General features: G+C 42.6%; 1 protein-coding gene across 1 annotated transcript in view; it reads right to left on the bottom strand.

The window, feature by feature from the left end:
* Positions 1 to 24464, bottom strand: part of UTRN (utrophin) — an 863547-nt gene that overhangs the window by 831461 nt on the left and 7622 nt on the right. The window contains exon 2 of the mRNA XM_068232090.1: positions 14158 to 14367. Coding sequence (XP_068088191.1) covers positions 14158 to 14239 — 82 coding nt within the window. The 5' untranslated portion in view covers positions 14240 to 14367. The remainder of the gene's footprint in view (positions 1 to 14157; positions 14368 to 24464) is intronic.

Raw genomic sequence — 24464 nt, 5'->3', positions numbered from 1 at the left:
TTTGCATTACTGGCAGACAGTAAATATTATGCTTGTTACATCTCAGCACTTTTGCTGGTGGTCACTTCCTCAGGACTGACTTGTAACCCCCAGAAGCCCAACCTGTCTACGCAAACACATCACCCGCTGTCATCACCTCAGGACCACCCTGTCACTTCCTGATCAGATGCAAAGGTGACCACTGCTTTCCCAGAGGTCTGACCACAACCATGTTCACCTGTGTCAGTGCCTTCACTTTCCCTGAAAACAACATGAAGAAGGCTCTCTGGCAGGGTTCACATGCACATCCATTGCATGCGTTTTCCCTGCATATGAATTCACATTGAACCAATAGCTCAAGTAATTCAATGGGTTCGGTCACATCTAATGTCCTTTCTGCATGCAGGAAAGAAAACTTACAGCAGTGCAGCACTTTCACAATGTGGGCATTCTCGATGAAACATCATTAGCTGCTTTATCAACAATGTGCGCATTGTGACGAAGTCAAACCAACTTAGAGCACAACCAACCATGGGGCATTTGCCCAAAAGTCTGGAAAAATAGAAGTGTGCAGGGAGCGCATGGCAATGTTACTGTTAATTACACTGAGCATCTAGCGTGTGTTACCCTAGAAACACTTGCATTACATAGATCACTAGATACTCAGCATATTTAACATTAACTGATTAAAATTGCCATGCACTCCCCTGCAACTTTACCTGACTTTCGTGCATATGCCCCCTATGACCTTACTTCACATAGAAGTTCTTAATTTTTCAAAAAACATTTTTGTGGTTTTATTAAGTCCTTGTCTGTTCCATTTTCAGTGTACTCTATGTTTAAAAGCTTGATAAAGAACCCGTTGAGGTCCAAAACGTCCAGAATATAATAATAGAATAATAGAGCATATTTGGCTGCTTTGGAAACGTTTTGGGTGTATGTTAATAAAGTTTACCAGTTTTGAATGGATCCTCCTCAATTTTTTGCTGCAAAAAGTGGATGTAGTGATCTCCCTTTGGGGTTACACTTCCCTCCACAAACAAAGATTTTATGTATTTTACTGCTCAGAAAGTCCCTATTATAAAACTACAGATAAACCATAACAAATGGCAAAAAAATTCCGTACTATCTGCTCACCTACATCCAGGACACTGTTGCAATCACTTATAAATACACATTGAAGCTTATATTCACATGTAACAAGAGCTTGTTAAGGGAATGCTGGTAGGGAACAGTTCTGAATCCCCATGAGGAAGTCAACTGCAACATGTGAACCATAAATAAACTGAACATGTGCATTGCCCATAGTGATCAATCTGTCTCTCTGTCCTTTCTAAAGCATAAAAATGTGAAACCAGCAAACTAGAGTCAGAAATAGAGGAAGTTATATAAAATCTCTATTTACTTATAAAATTAAACATAGGACTGGTAAAAAGGATCCGGAGAAAGAATTCTCACACAGAATCCCAGTTTAGGCTTCTCCAACATGCTTGTACACCAAACATGATCAATAAGGAAATGAATAACTGAAATCATTTAGATTTGCAAAATGCAGAGCTACGCTAACTGCTATGCTGGAAACACACGTTTTGTTTTCCCGCACGATAGATGCATTCGATTGATAAATTCTGTCATGTCCGATATTCCACTCGATCATTTTAACGCTCGATTCCTCATAGAAGTGAATGGAAAACAGATAAGAAAAACGACTGGAAGATAGAGAATTGAGCAGAGGATCGAATGGTAAATCGATCGTGTGGAGAATCAACCGCAAAAAATGTATTGTGTGCTCCCAGCATTAGGCCTGGTTCACACTGACCAGGACTATGTGCGCTAGTGAACTATTTTCTCCAGTAATTCATAAACTGTACACTGTATTTACTCAGGTCATATTCTGTCTGGAGATCAGAAACGATAACAAGTACAAACATAAATAAAAGTGGAAGGGGCAACTATTTTCTTCAGAGCACTGTTAGCAAAACCAAAAAAAAAGCACCCAAGGCACCATGGAAAAAAGGGCATCGCCATTCACGGTAAAGATAAAAGCCTTGATTAGTGGCAATAGGTAGAAATGGAGGCACCCCGATAAAATAGTGGGCGCTGTGGCTACCGGCTATGGAAATTGCAGCAATAAATAGCGGGAGAGATTGAATCTGCGACTGTATGGCTACCTGAAATAGATGTCTGACAGATTCAATCAAAACAACTAAATTAGTCAGTAATTGAACAAAAACAACAACAACAAAAAAACGATACGTATATGGCTAGCCTGGGAAATGGCACTGAAGAGATATTAGGTATATATATCTGCAGTGAGCAGTCTTATTTTACTGAGCAAGGTATGTGTTAAGGAAAAGCTGTTCTTGACTACTTTCCAAAGTTAGCAAATACTAAGCAAATTTTTATGCAAGTGTGGTTTAAATATAGACCTGCGGTTATGTCATAGAGCAAAAGAGAAAGCCGAATAAGAAATACTAGGTTTGGTCTGCATTTAAAGTGGGAGTCTGGACAGCTAAGAAAATACATACTGTCTATGCAAACTGTTAATTTATTACATGCAAGTTGATCTTCTTGAAATACATTTGTAACTATGTACAGCCTTATGATTATTCACATTCCTGCTGTATAAGCACAAGGTGACAAAAATATTCAGCCTGTCAGCCTCCAGCCTTTGCTTTGGATAACTGTGGTGGACAATCTTCCCACCTAGTAAAGCTACTGCAAGTGTAGTATTCACCTTGAATTTGAGAAGTCACTAATGAAGTGTCTGCTTAATCTACAAAGCCCCTTTATCTTCATTCTTTTTATTCTAAAGTAGTTTAGTGAGAATGGGGTTGCTTTAAAATACACCTGAGAAAAACATGGGGGCTAACATATCTATTTCCTTTTAAACAATGCAAATTGCCTGGCTGTCCTGCTGATCCTCCGCCTCTAATGCTTGTAGCCCGAAGCAATTTACGGTAGCTGACACGGCTGATATTGACTGCTTCTGAATCTAGTGTGTGTACAGCTGACCCCGATCTCCCCCCGACTTATTGCTAAGCAATCAGCCTGGTGGATCAATTTGGTCGACCACTGGCCAAAACCGATGTCCTCCTTCTCACCTCGTGATGTCACTATAACCTCTTAACCTTTATTTCCATATTTTAACACTGTACATCATTTTCATACCATAAGTACATACAGAACCCGGCAGGCAGGCACAGAGGTGAGGGTAAGGAGTAATATGCACTATACTGTACATTACTTTTTTCCTAAGTTTCTGGCACTTACAATAGGTAGTAAAAAGCTGACAGATTTTGGACTAGTCCATTTCCTCAGGGGGGGGGGGGGGGGGCGATTATCAGAATTACCTTTATGCTTTTCAAAGGCATTGCATGGAAAAGTCTATATAAAGATGTTGGCCAGCCTCCCGTCTCATTTGCACATTATTTTGGGTGTAGGACTGAGTAACTGCTGTTCAGTAAAGGCTTTTATAAATAAACAAAACCCTGAAAATCCCCTATCAGGAGATTGACTAGTCCAAAACCTGTCAAATTTTCAATAGCTACTGTAAAGGCTGGCACATACCATGTAATTTTACTTTAGATTCTATAAGTGGCCACTAACGGTACAATTTGCTGAATGATTTTTTTATGAACGATTTTTCACACGAACGATCGGAAATGATCATTTGGGACCGCAAATGGACAAAACTCTCCCAACCATTCTGATCAGATTGGTTAGGAGATTTTGTTCATTAATGGTCCCAAACGAGCATTTCCGATGGTTCATAAAAAGAATCGCTCATACAGGATCATTCAGCAAATTGTATCATTAGTGGCCACCTTATGTCTGATCGGGAAAAAGATCAGACTAGGCAAAAACAAATATATATATATATATATATATATATATATATATATATATATATATATACACAGCCTACTGACTGCCATCAATCCCAAGCACAAAATTGATACTTTTCTTGATCTGAAGCAGATCAGACATGCTAGAAATTATCAATCAAAATACTGGTTATCATTCTGTGTGTGTATACGGCCTTTTGATCCATTTTCGATCGCTATCCAATCAGAAAAAAATTATAAGAAATCTAATCAGAAATTGAAAAAATGTCATATGTGTGTATGTTAGGAAACTCACATATACAATCAATGTCAGATCTGAATATCGATCTGATCACTCACTTAAATATGATCTGAAGTAAAAATTGCATGGTGGCTTACTAGCCTTAAGTGACCACAACCTAGGAGAAAGTAATTTAAAATGCATTTCATATATATGTATTTTTTAATTTTACAATTTAGTTGTCCTTTAAAAGAAATCTTAGGATTAGGCTTTCATTAAAAGTAAAGGCCAAATAAAGTTACATTATCAGGCAAATAGCTTGTTAACATTTCTTCAACACAGATGAGATTAAAATCATTAAGTTTATAGCCCAGCCTGACTGATGTTAGCTCTGCTTGTACACAATAATTAGACAGTGAAGCTCTGCAATATTGTACATTCTCACAATATACTGTCACTGGAGCCATAAAAATAACTTGGAGATCCAGCAAGAGATAAAGATGATAACCTGATCTGTCATGGCAGTTATCAGAGAACTGCACACTGGCAATGACACAAGTAAGGTTCAACAACCTTCTGAAGACCTACGTGAAAAATATTATACTATAAAGCCATCTGTCTAGGATCATTGCATAACCCTTGGCAGGATGGCTGATGCCTGCTGTATCTGCTGGTTAATATGGCATGTACCTAGGAAGGCAGATATCCTGCACCACAGTGTGTATTTACTTGCATTTCGATTCTACACTGTTCTATGGGTGCCTTTATCAATAACTGTTAGGGCCTGAACATCACACTGGGGTGATTAATGGCCGTTTACCGCTAATCGCCTGCAATCGCTAATGTTATTTAAAGCACAGATGTAAACTACGGCAGTGATTTCACTGCCGCGATCTCTGACGATTCACAGTAAACACAAATGTGCTACATGCATTTTTTTGCGATTTTCGAGCGATTGTGATTGCAATGTGTATAAAACTGAAATCGCGATTGCTCAAAATTGCAAAAATGTACAGTTTGTTGCGGCAAAACAGTAGCAATAATCGCTAGCGTTTTGCAATCTACAGTGTGAATGGGGCCTTAAGTTCTCTGTAGAGCTTGTTCTGACAGGTGGTACTGCTGGCTTTTTTCTGAGAGTATGGTGCCACTGACTTGACTTAAGGCTCGGTTCACATGAAGCCGGATCGCCAATGGCCACCCAGAGTGACAGTGCAGTGTGGCCACCAAAATGTTAGGGAGACCTGAGGGGAGGATAAGGTATTCTGGTGATATAGTACAGAAGGAAGTGCCAGGACTTGTACAACTGCTGAATATGAGGAATGAAAGAAAAACCGGCAATAGTAACTTCAAGGTAAGCAGATTGCAAAGTACCGTAGGTTGAATGATGATACAATTTACAGGTAGAGAGAGGCGGCATATAGGAGAGAAGTAAGAGGGGAAAAGTAAAATGCTCAATGCTATTCCCGTTATGTTTTGGGCACCTTTGAGACGACATCCAGGAAGACATGGCTGACAGTTTGAAATTACAGTCCAGACACCTGTAGAGGTCCACAATGTGCTAACAGGCTGGCTGCATCATCAGTATAAGCAGCAGTGAAGCTATATTTGAAGGGTAACTGAGCAGGCAGTCTCCACTACTGGATACTATATGTACATGCATTGTCACAGAACCTATCTGACCACAAAATCTGTGATTTTTCTAAAAGTGAACCACCGAGTTCTTGCTACTGTTTTTACTTGTAGGGTTGCAATCTTCAAAGGAAGTTTCAGGTTGCACCTCAGGTATTGGGGTATATTCACAAAACTGCAGTAAAGTGTAACTCAGAAGTGGTAGACAAGTCAGGCACGGTATTTACATGCGTAAAGCACTACCATACATAACTACTAGTACTTACCGTTCATAACGAATGTGCAATAAAACATTATGAATATAAATAAGGCGCAAACGGGAATTACCTCAGGTGTGTCAGCACAATTATGCACAATTTATATTTGCATTACACACTTCATTATTATGTTAATAAAACTGTATCAACATGTGTATGTCCTATTACTGTATTGCATTATGCTTTACTAATTGTGCTATTTTGATTATCACAGTTTAGTGAATATACCCCACTGAAAGGTCTTCAGCTACATGCACATCTGAGAATTCTGTCATTTGATGTTATAATTTTAAACAGCAGTTTTGGATTGATTGTTGTTCAGACATGCTGGTCACGGCGCCTAGCCTGTTCGGTTCTATGGAGGGGGGAGATGCACCTTTCCTTCAAATTCACAGCTTGTTGCAGTGGCCATTAATCTCAATGAGAAAGGCCAGTGCCCATGGTGCGACGTAGGGCATAGCTACGCAAATCACTCCGCCGTAGGGTATTAAAAAAAACAAAATGGTGCGATTGTCCTGTGGCAGGATTGAACCGCACCATGTGTGCAATTAGCCTAAATGATGACCGACTAAATTGATTTTTACCAAAAATCAATAGAAAGCATCGATCGGACAGGATGGAAAATCTAGGTCGATTGGGGGCAGGGCAGGAGTGGCGGACAATCAATAGGCCATATCGTTACATTGAATTAAGTGGTGCAATGATGTGGTTCGATCGATTTTCAGTAGATTCCCTGCTGAAATCTATTAAAATTTGATGTGCTGTGTGAGGTAAAGGAAAGGCATTATTTGGAACATTGCGTGGAAATGGAAGTGGATGGCAAGCTTCAAAGGTGAGCAATTTAGACAGCTCTAATGAGGAAGACTTCTTCCCGATTTTATGCTGTCCCGTTTTTGTGGAAATATGTGCAATAGGCAATTCCTTCCTGCAACTTGTTTCCATTACACACAAAGTGAGGCAGTTACAAAGACAGAAGATGTGGGGATCCCTGCCAGTGTTATCAGTGGAGACAAGGGAATATTCCATTGCCTTCCTTGAAGTATATTTTAAATGACAACCAGGAGAATCCGTGGCATGGAGTCAAACTTTGTAGAGAAAAGTCTTGCTAATAGAATTATTAGCAGACTGGATTCTATCAAGATAATAAGACAAGTGGGAGGGAGAGAAATCACAGGTGGCCATTCTTGGCCTTTGCTGTCAGAACAAAATAGTTTAAGCGAGTTGGCAAACAGCATGTGAATGAGAAATTGAATCATAAAATGTGGTTACACAACAACACAGAAATACTGCTCAACGCATTTTAAGTCATCATAAAAATATTTTTTTGTGTAATTGTAATAATATTTCAGTTATTATGCAAATATCTCTAAAGTAATGTTGCAAAAGTATAACAGTTTTGAAATGTAACCGTAGCTTAGAATTAAAATATAATTTCAAGTGGTTTGTGCAAAATAAACATTTAGTTGTGTTCAACGGGGTTCATGAGTACATACACGCCTTAAGCCCCATACACACACTCAACAGCGGTCTTTCATGCAGCATGATTGTTGATCAATAATTTTTGGTGTGAAACAAGTTGAAACAACTAAAAAAAAATCTTTTGATATTGTTCAAACAGCTGATAAGACTGATAAGAAGTCAATCCAAATGTTTATGCAGCACAATTATCAAACAACTTTTGTTGTGAAACAAGTTGAAACAACCAAAAAAAAGTTGTTTATTGTTCAAACAACTGATAAGACTGATAAGATGTCAATCCAACAGTTGGATTGATGTCTTATCATTCGTGTCCGTTGTTTGAACAATAGCAAACAACTTTTTTTGGTTGTTTCAACTTGTTTCACAACAAAAGCAGTTTGATAATTGTGCTGCATAAAAGACCGCTGTTGAGCGTGTGTATGAGGCTTTAGACCAAGTGTGGACGAATCAGTAGAGAATTTCTTTGGTAATCGAATTTAAATTCGAGAGGGGCAAGGAGCTACATTGATGACTTCGAACCTAATATAGAACTTATATTAGTTATCTTCAAACAGCTGTTTCCAAAGCATCCTGAGAAACACCACTGAGAACATTAGAATTACAAGTTGCCCCGCAGAGCTAGATAAATACAATTAACAAGCAGCTGTCTTGTACACAGTGGTCTGTTTAAACCATTTAGGGGAGGTTTGCTGATCAATGAGAAAGGAAAATAGGTTTAGCAGGTTTGCAAGCGCTTTGTGTCCGACAGGAGAAAAGTGCTATGCAAATGTTAACATTATTATATAAGACAAAGAGCTAGCATACCTTATATTTAAGTAAAACAGCAATTTTAGGGCCAATTCACACAGCCAGCTGATAGTGTTTTGTTTTGCCATAGCCAAACGCTTTTCTGCAACTGAGCAGAAAAGCGTTTGACATGGTTTCCTGATGGTTCCTTGTCAGATCATATTTTGAGCCACTAGGGCACAGGTGTCAATCACAAGGCCCTCGAGAGCTTTCAATGTCCATCATTGTAAGCATACAAAAGAGGGAACACTGAGAGCCCAGTATAGTGTAGTATGTACTGGTAATAAATGATTATTCAAGACTATGAAAAGGATACTCACTATAACCACTATATCAGCAGGTGAGGAGATTGGACCTGTCACCACTCAGGATTAAGATGTCGCTCTCTGTAGTAGGAAAGAAAGGGGGTGTACTCCTCTACCAGGGATGGACACAAATATTCTAGGTTGTAAACAGAGGTGCAAAAAGGATAAAACAGGCTAAAATAGTTACAAATGCTTGGAAAGCAGCGGTGGACTTACCTCATAAAAGCAGACACAAAACTGTCAATTTCAAAAGGCATACATTTATTAATATACTCCATAAAGTGTTGCAACGTGGCCCACAGGTATAACCCTGCCTCCTTAGGCAATAAAAAAGGAGCATATAACAGTGAATGGTCAGGGATGCACCAGGCACCTCTGTTATGCCAGAGGCACCTGGTGCATCCCTGACCATTCACTGTTATATGCTCCTTTTTTATTGCCTAAGGAGGCAGGGTTATACCTGTGGGCCACGTTGCAACACTTTATGGAGTATATCAATAAATGTATGCCTTTTGAAATAGACAGTTTTTGTGTCTACTTTAACCACTTCCGGATACCGGGTGGTTTTGCTGATCGGTGCTGCGTGGGCTCTCCAGCCCGCAGCACCGATCACCTAGCAGCCAGGCCGATCAGACTTCCCCCCCTTTTTTCCCCACTAGGGGGATGTCCTGCTGGGGGGGTCTGATCGCCGCCGGCTGCTTGCGCTTGCGGTGGGGGCTCTCTTCAAAGCCCCCCTCCGCAGCGCTTCCTGGCCGCCTTCCCCTTCCCTCCCTCTACCTCCCCCTGTGAGCGGCGCAGGACGGAATTCCGTCCTGCGCCGGATAGGATAGGCTTCAGCCTATCAGGTGCCGGCGGTCCCCGGCCAATCAGAGGCCGGGGATCGCCGATCTCCGCCACGGCGCTGCTGCGCAGCAGCGCCGTATACATGTAAACACCGGGGAAGATCTTCCCCGTGTGTTTACATTTACCCTGCGAGCCACGATCGGAGGCTCGCAGGGTGTTCACGGAGACACCCTCCGTGAACGGACATGGAACGGCCGCTCATGCGAGCGGCCGTTTCCATGCAATCCACTTCAGGATTCAGGGGCGTAGTTAAGCGTACGCCGAATCCTGAAGTGGTTAAGAGGTAAGTCCACCGCTGCTTTCCAAGCATTTGTAACAATTTCAGCCTATTTTATCAATCATTGTAAGCAGCAAAAGACAGCACACTGTCATCCAGTCTAAAGATGCACACTGCTGACAGTGTTTCTAACTGAAACATTGTCAGTTTGAGCCAGGGTGCAGGAATAACTCACGGGACAACCCTAAAAGAAATTAGCATGAGGCACCCTCCTTGGATCCAAGCCCCCTCCTCCTGTTACTGGTAAATAACACACACACACACACACACACACAGCATCTCCCCACATAGAAGAGTAGCGGAGCAGTGTACTGTGTTGCCTCCTCCTGCTAGGCGTTATGTCTTCTGTTCTTCCTGGCAGTCGCATGCTCTTTGCTTCCATACCTTCTTCCTGCCCGTTGCATGCTCTGTGCTTCCATACCTTCTTCCTGCCCGTTGCATGCTCTGTGCTTCCATACTTTCTTCCTAGCAGTCGCATGCTCTGTGCTTCCATACCTTCTTTCTGACCGTCGCATGCTCTGTGTTTCCATACTTTCTTCCCGACCGTCACATGCTCTGTGCTTCCATACTTTCTTCCTGGCAGTCGCATGCTCAGTGCTTCCATACTTTCTTCCTGGCAGTCGCATGCTCAGTGCTTCCATACTTTCTTCCTGGCATTCGCATGCTCTGTGCTTTCATACTTCCTGCCCCCTATCACATGACATATCGTAGGAAGAACATACCTCAGGAGCCAGAAGTAAACAGCACAGAGTGTGTGGATGTCAGGAAGATCAGAGGAGAGGAGACCCGAAGTAGCACTGGAGCAGGGAAATATTAAACTGCTATAGTTATGTCAAGTAGTTTGAGATTGTTCAATAAATGTTAAATCTTAATAAACAATTTGGCCCAAAATGGGTACACAAACAGTTAGAAATACCTAAAATAATGTATAACCCTTTTACAAAGTATCTAAAATCTAAAATAATGTTTGTTTGTTTTTTACTTTCTGGTGTTGTGTTAGAATCCTGTTTGAAACTCTTCTATCCAAAGAAATTTTCTATTGCAATTATTAGTGCAATAATGCTCCGGGAATGTAACAATCAAAACTAAAAACAGAAACATAACCTGATTATATGTGAATGCTTGTAGACATGTGACAAAAGTAATAAATAATGTGCTTGTATGAAAAGTATTTAAATAGATATATTTCCATCTTGTGTAATTTCCAGACAGCGAATAAGACAGATTTTTCGGAGGAAATCACACATGCGCAACAAGTGTGGAATGGTTTACATTTGTGTTAAATAGCCAGACATTTCCACAGACCAATCCAACACATAGTTAACACATAGTTGTAAAAAACGCTGCTCAGAGACAAAATACTCCGCCGGCCCAGCAAAGCCCATTAGAAAAGCTAAATATTTCACAAGACACTTCTTCTTCATCAAGGGCTGAAATAAACAAATCATTGGAAGCCAATATAAAAAATATACACATGTCAAAAGCTTTTCATATACACTTGAGACAGCTGTCAGATATTAAGGCAAAACCCCAACCAGCAGAAACATTTTCTATTTCTGCAACAATTTACAATACATCTCTGCTTTGCATAGCAGGGCTTTTTAGTCCTTTTTAGCCCCTTACACTCTCCTAGAATCTCTGGTTCACAATGAGGTGGTGGGTAGTCTGTTATTCCAGTCAAGTTATAGAGATACAAAACACCAGCACTGTATGTACTGAAATAAAGAGAATTCCTACTGGCTCACACAGTGGCAAAAACAAATGATTGAAACAGCACCTTACACTTAAATCAGTTGTATGCCTAGGTAGCGATGTTCATTTGGGTTCTGGCTCCAAAGTCAACATGTGGCAGGGGTGTCTGGGCTATTGGAAAGCTGAGCAACGGACATCGGAATTAGGCAATATAGCCAAGCTCCAGATACTGTGATAAGGTTACAGGTCAGGATTCAAGTTAGGAGGGTTAGTGCTAGAGGGAATAGTCATGGAGAGGAAGTTAGGGGTTAGGCCTTTGGATAGGGGTTTGTTTTTAGTGTGTGGTTAGTAGATAGGAGTTTTTGAGGGCCGAGGCGGGTTGTTAGTGTTAGGCAAGCTAATAGGTAGAGCATTGGAAAAATTTTATTGTCAATATGCTGCTATTCGCAACACCCAGTGCCCAATTTAACATGCGCCTATCTAGAGGTTTTTTTAAAACAAGACTTTTACTTGAAGAAGCATCTTCTACACTATACAATTTGGATACTCAGCTTTGTAAGCTCTCAGATGATATTTGTAGCTTTGTGACTGGAGATCGGCTGTATGTTTGCTGGCTGCAGCAGAATTCAGAATTAACAAACTCCCAAATGCTGGAGATCATAAATTACAGCTTCCCAGAGTATGAAGCAACTAAAAGTCACAACAGTTTCACACCAGCTAATTGGCTTCATGTAAAAGTTATTTCTATAACCCATAACTATCTACGGTAATCACTGTTAGAAAGTCAAATTATCTTAACATAAAATGTAAACAGGGTTCAAAAGGGATAATTAAAGACTAGAAAAACATTAAGGCTTGGTTCTCGCTACAGTGGAAAATGGACATTTTAAAAACTGACAGTGAACAGATTCGTGAATGGATTCTGTTTTATAAATAGGATCTGGTTACACTTGTGAATCTGCAACGACTCAGTTGGATCCATTTTGTTAAGTGGAATTCACTAATATTTCCCAGAGAGCAGATGCATTTTCCATATTGCCTTTGGTGGGAACGCATCTGCCCGGACTACAACCGGACCACAAATAGACCATCAGAGCAGTCTGTTGCTGACTGTTGGAGTAAGGAGTTTAGCTCGAGTAGAAACCTAGCCTTATTTCCAAGAATGCAAATACAGTTAAAAGCTGTATTGAGAGGACTGTTCCAGGCAGTGGCGTAATAATAGGAGGGGCAGAGGATGCGACCGCATCGGGGTCTTTGGGCCAGATGGGCCCCATGCGACACTCCCTCAACCACAGTATTAGCTCTCTCTTGGTCCTGTGCTAGTAATAATCACTTCTATAGATGCTTTGAATAGTAGTAATCACTAACAAACAATTCCCCATCCGCTTCATTCACTTCTCACACTGTGGTTGTCCTTGGCAGGGTTGGTGCGCCGTATCAATTGTTATGTATAGAGTGCTGGGGAGGGGGGACAATGTAAAACTTACACTGGGGCCCATAGCTCCTTAGCTACGCCACTGGTTCCAGGTCAACCGGCTTAACAATTTCTGAGGATATGGAACACCCAAAAGTCATAACAACGGCTATCGGGACCACAAACAAGGAGGGGCCCAGCTTGCCAATAGAGCCTGAATAAGGGAGGGAGACAACGAGAGCCCGATATGGTGCAGTATGTATTGGAAAATTGAATGTAGGTATAAATGTAAGAATAATACTCACAAAACAGGGTTACCTTCCAAGTAACCACTATGTAGGCAGGTGGGGAGATTAGACCTGTCCCCACTCAGGATTAAGAAGTCGCTCTCTGTAGACAGGAAGAAAGGGGCCAAATCCCCTCCACCAGGGGTGGACACAATTTGTAAGCAGGGTTACAGAGGCGCCAGTAGTGTAAGATTAGGTAAAAAGTTTAAGAACAGGGAGGCCGTTGGTGGACTTACCTCCCCGATGCAGACAAAAGAAAATGTTGAATTTTCAACACAAAAAGAGATTATTTGCATACTCCAATATGTATATGAACAGGAGCAATACACTTGTGATCAGGTTCAGTCAGTTTAGCACCTCTGCTCTGCAGACAGGAATAAATAATCATAAACTGTTGAAGCTGTTTGCAGTTAGATTTGCTGTGTAGACTATCTAAACTAAGATAAGATACATAGACAAGTTAGTTTTTCATCTCGGATCCACTTTAATCTTAAAGTCTTTAAGTACAGTTGTCCTGACAGATAAAGATAGCACATGTGCATTGGTTCTGCAGTGTGCAAAGGGTTACTATAAATACCCAATGAGGAATCATTCCTCTGTCTGTCTCCAGGCTGAGCTCACAGAAATAGATACTCAGAAGGGCCAGGCCAGGATTCACCATTATTGGGAATCGTTCAAAAGTAATCCTGTAATTGCTGATCAAAAACCACTGCACCTATATCATGTCCTCTGCAGTCTGATTACTGAATAAATTTACCGCTCAGTGTAACAAGTCAGATGAACACCCTTCTAAATTTACCTCTGAGTGCCTTATCTCTTGTGACTGTGACATGTCCTGTCAGTTTGCAGAATTTACTTTTCAATAGAGTTGGGTTAAAAAAAAGACAAGGGGAGGGAATTCTAAAGCACTTCCAAGGAAAAAGGATCTATGCAGACAGAAGTTTAGCCTAAAGTGGGCACACTTAACACAAATATGTACACAACATGGATAAATATAAAGTCACAAAATGTAAACTTGTGGATACAAGTAAACAACCCTGTAGCACATGTGATAACCAGGGAGAGCAGAAATAAGAAAACTCTCACTGTATTTCACCGATTAATTAGAAATGCAAAACATATCAGCAAATTTACAACTTACCAGATCGGGATTTGATGATATCGCTAAATTCGTTGTTTTGTTCTCCTTCAGATCTTTCAAGTTGAGCCCCAACCTTGGCCATTGTTGTAGATTATTTTTAATGACTGATTTGAGATAATTCCTTTAAGATGAATCTTTAACACACTTCAGAAATCAAATAAATCCCGAGTATTCACTTCTGAGCAGAACTGCAGAGTTGACTATAAAAACCTATAAAAGAAAACATATCATGTCACCATTCATGCTGAAAGTAATGAGGAGCAGAAACCAAAATACAGTGGGATGGCTTGTTTACTGCAGAGCACAAAATCAGGAATGTGTTATCCATCAGACAGATTCATCGCCTTATTCTTGGACCGAAAATGGAAAAGTATTGTTAAAGGGATGCCAGAACGTTTTTTTTTTTTTTTTTTTTAAAGCACTTTAATAGCTGTTATGATTCTCTTGAAGTTACTGATAAAAGCGGGAGATAAGACAAGAGAGTACATTGCCCATAGCAATCTGGCTCATCTGTCATTTCTATCGTTATGGCAACAGTTGGCTGGTTGCTATGGGGCATAACAGATATATTTCATGCCTGCATTATTTCACGCAATGGAAATTTATAGCATTTAAAAAACTCTGGGAAAACTATAGCCCGGCCATAATTGGCAAAATTATGGCTTACAATGCTAATGATTTGCCATAGACAAAAGCCCTATTTAGCAGTGATCGTTAACAATTATTTTCACATAAAATACCTAATTGGGACCCCGGTACACATGCTAGATTTAGTTCAAGTTCGTTTTTTTATCCAGGTTTTACATAGTCACTGGAGAGGTGTGCTTGTGCCAGAGGAAAAAGACTGCATCCCATGTCTAATGGTGACGTGTGTTAGTAAGGGCTCTTTCACACTTCATTTATTGCTGGAGAAATACTAATCACATCGAAATGCAAAGCAATTATGTTTCAATGGGGCCTTTTCCAGTGCCTTCCAACAAGTTCCAATGTAGAAACAACTGCCTGTGGGCAACGCATGCGGGTCAGGTGTGATGCAAACATATGTTAGTAAACTGTAAGGTGCATGGTACATGTTGTATTGCACTGAAAACATTCAATGCAACTTGTCAACACCCTTGCCATGCAATACTACTCTGTGTCAGAGGTTCTGCCCCTGACACAGGAGACCTGGGTTCAAATCTCGGCTTTTCCTGTTCAGTAAGGCTCTGTTCCCATTTGTTGCGCACCACGTGTGACCAGTGGGAGCCGATGGTCCACCGTTGTCCGGCTGTAGCCCGGGGCAAATGCGCTCCTCCATATGCTACATGGGGGAACGCATCCATGTGTCCGGGATTATCACGGAATGCACAAAAGTGCAGTCTGCTTACTGCATCAGATCCCGCGGATCAAAAACAGCGTGACAAGTGTGAACGGCTCTTATTTATCAAATAGGAGCCGTTCACTGTGGCGTGGAGAAAATTCATAAAATGTCCATCCCTCCGCTCAAGTGGGAACAGAGCCTAAGTCAGCACCTATTCAGTAAGGAGACCTTGGACTAGACTCCCTAACATTACTACTGCCTTATGAGCATGCATTAGTGGTTGCAGCTCAAGTACTTTGAGTGTGCCAAAAGAAAAGCGCAATATAAATGTTATTTGTCTTGTCTCCTTCTGTGGCTGTAAGTTGAGTCCCTATGTAATAATGTTTTTAGTTGCACTAATAGTATTTCCTTGAGGGAGTAACTGTGTCCTATTGTTTAAGTACTTTTCGAAAGGCACCTACTCTACCACATTTGGTCATGATCATTTCCGAATTGAGCAGAATAATAAAGATACAATTATTAATTTAATCAGTTTATTCTCAGTTAAGGTGTACTTTAATGCAAGCGTGCAGTAGGAAGGGAGAAGAGTTAGGCCCTGTTCACACTGCACACGTTGCTGTCTGGATTTCGGCAACGCATGCAGGAGACAGACACACACAACTTCAGAAAGTGCATAGACTGCATGCTTTCCGGACCAGTGCAGTCCGGGAACGCATGCTCATTGCATTTTTTAACAAAACGTGTGGCTGACCCATTCACTTTCAGTGAATGGGATCAGCCACGCAATGCATACAAACGCAGATGGCGTGCGTTCGTATGCGTTGTGTTCCGAACGCACGGCCATCTGCGTTTGATAATGTGAACAGGGCCTAAAGAAACTCTCCTCTTTAGTCGAGAGGCTTCCCGGATCCCCATAGAGCCCACTGTGCCAGCAAAGGAGCCTTCGTTCTACTGTGCATGTGCGGATCTTACCCAAGCATTCCGAGTCTGGGGCGGTCATCCACGGCTGGGACTATGGCCAGAATATGAAGATGGACCGAGTGCTGGGACAGTGGGTTCTATAAGGATCCTGAAAGCCTCTGGACAATTCAGAGCCTTCCCACTACTGAGATAAGTATCTAACTTTTTTCCTCACATCAAGTTTCCTTTAATTAGTACAAGACAAGCTGGACCCAATATGAACCTTGGCTTTTATAATCACTACCTGACACTTTTGTGACCATTTTCATGTTTCCTCACACCCCTCTAAACTCCATACGTAAAAAGCACTTTGTTTGCATAGCAGTTTGTATTCTTGGGACCTGTCTGATTCAGAACAATCACATACAGGTAATGTGGCATTTGAATGGTTCGTTTTTCAAGCCACTTATATTTCTATAAAATTATGCAAAAATTTGCATCTCATTGACCCTTTTGACCCTTCCTAACATAAGCTTTGCCTCCTTTCAGCGCTGCAGAAGAGAATGATCAGCATTAGGTCACATGTACACATTTCAGTACTTCAGTAGATGACCACCTGTGAGGAGGGCTGCATGCTAGAATTTGGTCATATTACAATGCACACGATAACCATAGGCATCTTTCAGACAGATAACTGAACGGCGTTCTAACCCAAGCAGTTCAGCGTTCCGCCTGCCGCCCATGAGTGCAATTTAAATGCAGCTGAATTTCAGCACCACTTGTGTCAGTGCCTCACATGCGGTGGCGTTACCCAGTGGCAACGCACTTGTATTTTGCACCTGATCACGGCTGCGGCCACACCCAGATGTGACTCCAGGTTGGGGGGGGGGGGGGGGGTAGAGGCGTCTGTCAGAGGGCCAGTGACCCACGGCTGACAGGCTGTGAATCTTATCAGCTGCCTGTCTGAAAGAAGCCTAAAGGCTGCCATACACTGGTCAATTGCCACCAGATCAACCAACAAATAGATCCCTCTCTGATTGAATCTGATCAGAGAGGGATCTAATGGATGCCCATACACTTCACACAGATTTTCAACTGCTGCTGCCGCCTGCCTCGCACCCCTGCTTCCATGGCCAGCCTCAATACATTACCTGTACGACAGCGCAAGTTCCTGGGTCGCCGCAGTCTCTCATTTCTTCCAGCGTACTCCATCTTCGCTTCACTCCTGTCCCGTCCTGTGACAAGCAGAAAGTTCAAACAGTAGAGCACCCTCTACTGTTTAAACTTTGCTTTCTGACAGAAAGTGAAGAGAAGACGGCGGAATAAGTGAGAGACTGCAGGGACCCGGGGACTTGTGCCGGCCAGACAGGTGATGTATTGCTGCGTTAGTCGTCGCTGTATCGAACGCCGCTAACGACGTGCTCCCGACCCGCAGACGATCTAGTTACATTTTCCGCCTGGACAGATCGACTGAATTGATCGATTTTGGGTGGAAATCAATCGGTCAACATTTGCGTTAACGATTTCACAGCAGATTTCATCAAAGTGATCGAATCTGCTGTATTTCAATGGAAATTCATTGTAGTGTATGGGTACCTTAACTTTATTGTTATGTGAAATTCTCCTTATACAGTAGTCTCTTTAAATTGAAATTATTAACAAAAAAAAACAAAACAAAAAAAAAACTGTTAACACTGTATACCAAGTAAAAAAAAAAAAAAAAAAAAATAAATTCTTCACTCTTCAGATACCTACCTTTTAGACCCTTTAGCAGAATATTTATAATTGTTACACTGCTATTCTCTCCTGGCTTTATTTTTGGAGCCCCGAAAGTGTCAGATTACTTGACTTGGAAGTGCAGGAAGAAAGGAAGAGGCGTGTGACACACATGTCCCTTTCCAGCAAGATAATTAGCTGCAACACACCTGCAGGACTATTTACTGACAGCTAGCCAGAGTCATAAAACTAGTTTGGCTTACTGAAAGCTATATATTTACCGTAAGCAGTAATTATCACTCGTCAACATTGAGCAGCTAATTAAAAAAGAAATGACAAGCAATGAACATATTCTTTTTTTTTTTTTTTTTCACAGAAAATCATGTTCAGACAACTATAAGGGCCCATTCACACTAGAGCGTTTTGCCGCGATTTCGGCAAAACGCTCAAACGCTAGCGTTTTTTAAAAGTGCTAGTGTAATGAAACCCTATGGGCCCGTTCTTACTTGGGCAATTTGCGCTAATCGCCGCAAATCGCTCAAAAATGCGAAACGCAAAAGCGTCGCCTGCACCATTTTCAGGCGATTTCCCGACGATTGCGTTTCAGTGCTATAGAAGCACTAAACGCGATCGCGGCAAAATCGCCGCAGTGTTCAGCGATTTTTCCGCGTGAAATCGTGGAAAATTCACTCCTGCAAAACGCCAGCAAGTTTCTTAGTGTGAATGGGGCCTTATATAGGTACTTCAAAGGGTCATCTGGTATAGCAAGTTTCCAGGCAAAGTATCTAGACACCCACAGCTAAGGACTATACAGTCCAATTACAAGAAATGACTATGCATTCTTCAGCCAAACATTTAAATTAGGTTCACACTACAGTCTTCAATGTGGCGGGTAACAGTGCATACACTGGCACTGTCCACAGAAGGGAACACCCACATAACAACCATTCATACATGTCTGTTATATCGGACATATAATAGCAGAATTGTTATTATGACTTGTCTGACGTCAGTTCGGTTTTCGTAATTATTGTGCATGCACTGAGTTGAAAGGACAATGGACAGAATAGATATTTTAACACATCTGAATGGATTCTATGTTTAGTTTATAATCCAAGTTTATTGTGGTCTGTTAATGAAATGGACTGATTTTCGTCATAGTGTGAACCAGCCCTGAGGGCTCGTTTCCACTATTGCGTTGCGAAATCACTGTGGCAAAATTTGCATGTGGATGCGAATTTCGCATGTGTGTGCATGTGAATTTTCGTGCGAATTCGCGTGAACATTCGCATGGATGACGATGTATGCGAATTTAACCATGGCAATCCCGGTGTGCTGTTCCATTGATTTCATGTGAATTCGCATGAAAATTCGCATACCAAAACAGCATACGAATTTCCTATTAAATACATTAGCGGCGATTCGCATGCATTCCACTCGCAGGCGAATTCTGCGGCTCTTTTGTGCGGTTTTTCACCGCTGAAAAAAACGCACCTCAACAACGCTACAGTGGAAACAGGCCCATCCACTTGCATTACATGTGCGTTGGACGCATGCGGATTCGCGATAGTGGAAACGAGCCCTAAAACCACCTGCCTAATTCTGCAGGTTTCGCTTATGATTCCAATACATCTCTGAGCTGCTGAAGCATAATCTCCACAAGGCCTCTGGTGGTATCACACCATAATAAGAGTTGATGAACTGAACCTCCATGGTATAATTATTTCCTGATTTTAGGGTCTAAAAGCAGTACATATTTTTCACTGTTCACAGTGGTCAGTTGCATTGCATTGCAGAATAATTCTGCATGTCAACTCACTGCCCATACGATTGTATGGGCCTGTTCACACTAACTGATCGTGTTATTCTAACTCGCTGCATTCAGGCATTGTATTTGGCAGTCTCCATTGCAGTTCATAGTCATTATAGCGCTTGAGTTATGCAACTGACCACTGTGAACCCAGCCTAAAAGCAGGGGGAAAAAATAATACAGCAGAGTGATCTTCAGCAGCTACTGCACAGACTCACCGAATCAGGGAAAAAGGGCGCAGAAGCCCTAATGGAAGAAAGGGCATCACCTTGGCGCCTATGATAAAAGCCATGATTAGCAGCAGAAAAGGTAAATTTGGCCACATGTGTCCGCTATCAGGCGCCTGCAAGTGCCAAAATTTACCCTTTTTGCCACAAATCGCAGCTTTTACTTTGATTTGGGAGATGCTAATTTTGGGCGCCAGGAGGAGCCCAATTAGCGAATATCATTGAAAATGCATGCGGATGTGGAAATGTTAAATGATTGCCGCTACAAAATCAGCATCTTAGCCGCAATATTGCAGCATTACGTTTGGGGGGAGAGGAGGAAGGGTTAGGTTCCACCGGGGGGGGGGGGGGGGGGGGGATGGTCTTAGGTTTAGGCACCACCAGGGGGGTCTTAGGGGTAGGCACTGGGAGGTCTTAGGGTTAGGCACCACCGGGACAGGGTTCTGTGTGAGAGTAGGGTTAGGTTTAGCTATAGGAAAATATTCGTAAATATTACCAATATTTTACTATTTACTATGGAATCCAGCAGTAGAATATCGCTAATTGTATCGATATCCTACCAGCCGCAATCCCCTGTATGCCAGACTCGCCTACCCGGAATCCAGAACTGTTATTCTCCCTCCTGTCTTCTAGGTGGCACTCTTCCCCTATGTCGACATCGCTGTCTGTAGTCATGTGACAAACAGTGACCTCACCCGAGGGATCGAGCGCCTCCAAAGACCAGAAAAAGACAGGCTGAAAGTATCCGGATGTATTCCCTAATACTTTATTCAGGACCGTTGTGACATTTACTTGGACAGTGTGGTACAGGCATTTATTTGTTACTATGTGATCTATGTGTAATGATACCACATACATTGTCCATAGACGGCAACTTTTTTCCTGATACTTTGTTCAGGACCGTTGTTATGCAATGGTGCCACATACACTGTCCATAGACAGTTGTCATTCTCCCCGATATTGTATTCAGGACCATTGTGTGATATATACTTGGGCAGTAGGGCACAGGTTTGGTCATCATGTATATGGTGGGGCCCAGTGGCCATGCCTTGTTTTTAGTTGGTTTTATTGTTCCCTGTTTCCATAAAGCGGAACTGTAGATAGGATTAAAACAAGGTTTTTCAATTACCTGGGGCTTCTGCAAGCCCCCAGCAGCCGTCTGGTCTCACGCCAGTCCTCCACGAGCCTCCGTTCTCCCGCCGCCAGCTGCTTTCAGTTTCACCGCCAGGCCACTGCTCCTGCACGGCTCTGGCCACGCGCATCCTTTCTTCGCGTTCCAGTCCGCAATAGCGCAATTACAGACGGGAACGCATAGAAAGGATATGGTTGGCAGTGCTGCGCTGGCCACGACTTACAAGTCGAAGATCAGAACAAAGCGGCGGCAGGAGAACGGAGGCTCGTGGAGGACCGGTGCAGGACAGGAAGGCTGCTGGGGGCTTGCAGAAGCCCCAGGTAAGTGAAACAGCTTGTTTTAAACCTATCTACAGTTCCGCTTTAAATAAAGATAATGGCCTCAATCCACTAAGCTTATCTCCTGTCTTTAATAACGTTTCTAGAGTTGTCACCATGGTGATAAGGCATGTAGTATTCAGGAAACATTTTACCTCAGGCAAACCTAAAGTTAACTGTTCTGTCTTTAAGTTAAGGTGAGATCTCTAAAGTTAACTCTTCAGTCCTTAACCACTTTGTCCTCCTTGACGTATAAAAACGTCAAGGAGGACAGGCGCGCTCCCGCGTGCTCCCGCGGACGATCGCGCGCGTGCACGCGCACTCCCGGCCGCGGAGTCGGTAGCCACGGAATCAATTTATCGGGCTATGGAGCCCGATCATTGATTCCTCTCCCCCGCTGAAAAAGCGACAGCTTCTCTCGGAAGCTTTGCTCTTTCTGAAGCTGTGTCTCTCTAAGCGTACATTGTACGCTTAGAGTGACGTCATGTAAAAAAAATCGAGATTGCCATCTTGTGGCCAAAAAGTAAAACTACAAGTAAATTCCCAAAAACATTACAATACACCAATATTTCCCCAAATAAAACACTTTTATATCCCACCCTCCCAAAAATGCCCACATAAAATGTTTAATAAAAAAAAAACAAAAAAAACATTACTATAAAAAAAAAAAAAAACATAAATATTTACCTAAGGGTCTAAACTTTTTAAATATCTATGTAAAGATGAAATATTTCTCTCTATTTTTTTTTATAAGCTTGTAAATAGTGATGTATGCAAAACGGAAAAAATGCTCTTTTATTTCCAAATAAAATATTGTCGCGATACATTGTGATAGGGACATAATTTAAATGGTGAAATAATCGTGACAAATGGGCAATAACAATACGTGGGTTTTAATTATGGAGGCATGTATTATTTTAAAACTATAATGGCCGAAAACTGACAAATAATGAATTTTTTCATTTTTTTTCTTATTCTTCCTGTTAAAATGCATTTACAGTAAAGTGGCTCTTAGCAAAATGTACCTCCCAAAGAAAGCCGAATTGGTGGCGGAAAAAACAAGATATAGATCAGTTCATTGTGATAAGTAGTGATAAAGTTATAGGCTAATGAATGGGAGGTGAACATTGCTCGGATGCATAAGCTGAAAACGACTGAGATGTTAAGTGGTTAAAATAACTCCACAATTCTAAAGTTAAAGACAGGCTGTTAACTAACTGCATGTGAAAATAACTACAGAGGAGGTAACTTAAAGAGAATCTGTATTGTTAAAATCGCACAAAAGTAAACATACCAGTGCGTTAGGGCAGGGGTCCCCAACCACCGGGCCGCGGCCCACTGCCGGCCCGTGGGCAGTTGCCAGCTGGGCCGCGGCGGGTCTGGCCTCTCACCCCCCTCCCCCCGCGGCCGCCGCTCCTGTCACCTTATGAGCTGGCGGCCGCTTCCTGTCACTGATTCCCCGTAGCCGCTTTGAGGATTGCAGCATCTCCTTTTACAGCAGCGCTTCCTGCGCAGCTGCTGTAAGGAGGGAAGAAAGCGAGACAGCGCCGGTTTCCATGGTAACGGCGATCGCCGCTACAGGAAGCCGCTGCCCCGATTTCTTCCCTTCTTACAGCAGCTGCGCAGGAAGCGCTGCTGTAATAGGAGATGCTGCATTCCTCATAGCGGCTACGGGGAATCTGTGACAGGAAGCGGCCGCCAGCTCAAAGCAGGTAACAGAAGCGGCGGCCGCGGGGGAAGGGGGGCTACACTGGGGCACTATACTAGCTATCCTGGGGCACTATACTAGCTGCACATGGGGCACTATGCTAGCTATACTGGGGCACACTGGGCACTATACTAGCTATACTGGGGCATACTGGGCACTATACTAGCTATACTGGGGCACACTGGGTACTATACTGGGGCACACTAGGCACTATACTAGCTATCCTGGGGCACACTGGGCACTATACTAGCTATACTGGGGCACACTGGGCACTATACTGGTGCACACTAGGCACTATACTAGCTATCCTGGGGCACACTGGGCACTATACTAGCTATTCTGGGGCACACTGGGCACTATACTAGCTATCCTGGGGCACTATACTAGCTATCCTGGGGCACACTGGGCACTATACTAGCTATCCTGGGGCACTATACTAGCTATACTGGGGCACACTGGGCACTATACTAGCTATCCTGGGGCACATGGGGCACTATACTAGCTATACTGGGGCACACTGGGCACTGTAATAGCTATCCTGAGGCACACTGGGCACTATACTAGCTATCCTGGGGCACTATACTACCTATCCTGGGGCACTATACTAGCTATCCTGGGGCACATGGGCACTATACTAGCTATACTGGGGCACACTGGGCACTGTACTAGCTATCCTGGGGCACATGGGGCACTATACTAGATATACTGGGGCACACTGGGCACTATACTAGCTATCCTGGGGCACACTGGGCACTATACTAGCTATCCTGGGGCACACAGGGCACTATACTAGCTATTCTGGGGCACATGGGGCACTATATTAGCTATCATGGGGCACTATACTAGCTATCACGGGGCACTATACTAGCTATACTGGGGCACACTGGGCACTATACTAACTATACTGGGGCACTATACTAGCTGCAGCGGGGTACCTAGACTCCCTATACTAGGGCAACTGTGCTTGCTGTGCCGCCGCGAATACCCCCCCCCCCCCAGAGAAAATTTTGGACGGTTACTGGTCCCCGGGCCGAAAAAGGTTGGGGACCCCTGCGTTAGGGGACATCTCTTATTACCCTCTGTCACAATTTCGCCGCTCCCCGCCGCATTAAAAGTGGTTAAAAACAGTTTTAAAAAGTTTGTTTATAAACAAACAAAATGGCCACCAAAACAGGAAGTAGGTTGATGTATTGTATG

The sequence above is a fragment of the Hyperolius riggenbachi genome, chromosome 4 (assembly GCF_040937935.1).
Source record: "Hyperolius riggenbachi isolate aHypRig1 chromosome 4, aHypRig1.pri, whole genome shotgun sequence".
Lineage (NCBI taxonomy): Eukaryota > Metazoa > Chordata > Amphibia > Anura > Hyperoliidae > Hyperolius > Hyperolius riggenbachi.
The sequence above is the reverse complement of the archived record's forward strand: the minus strand, read 5'-3'. Positions and strand labels throughout refer to the sequence as shown.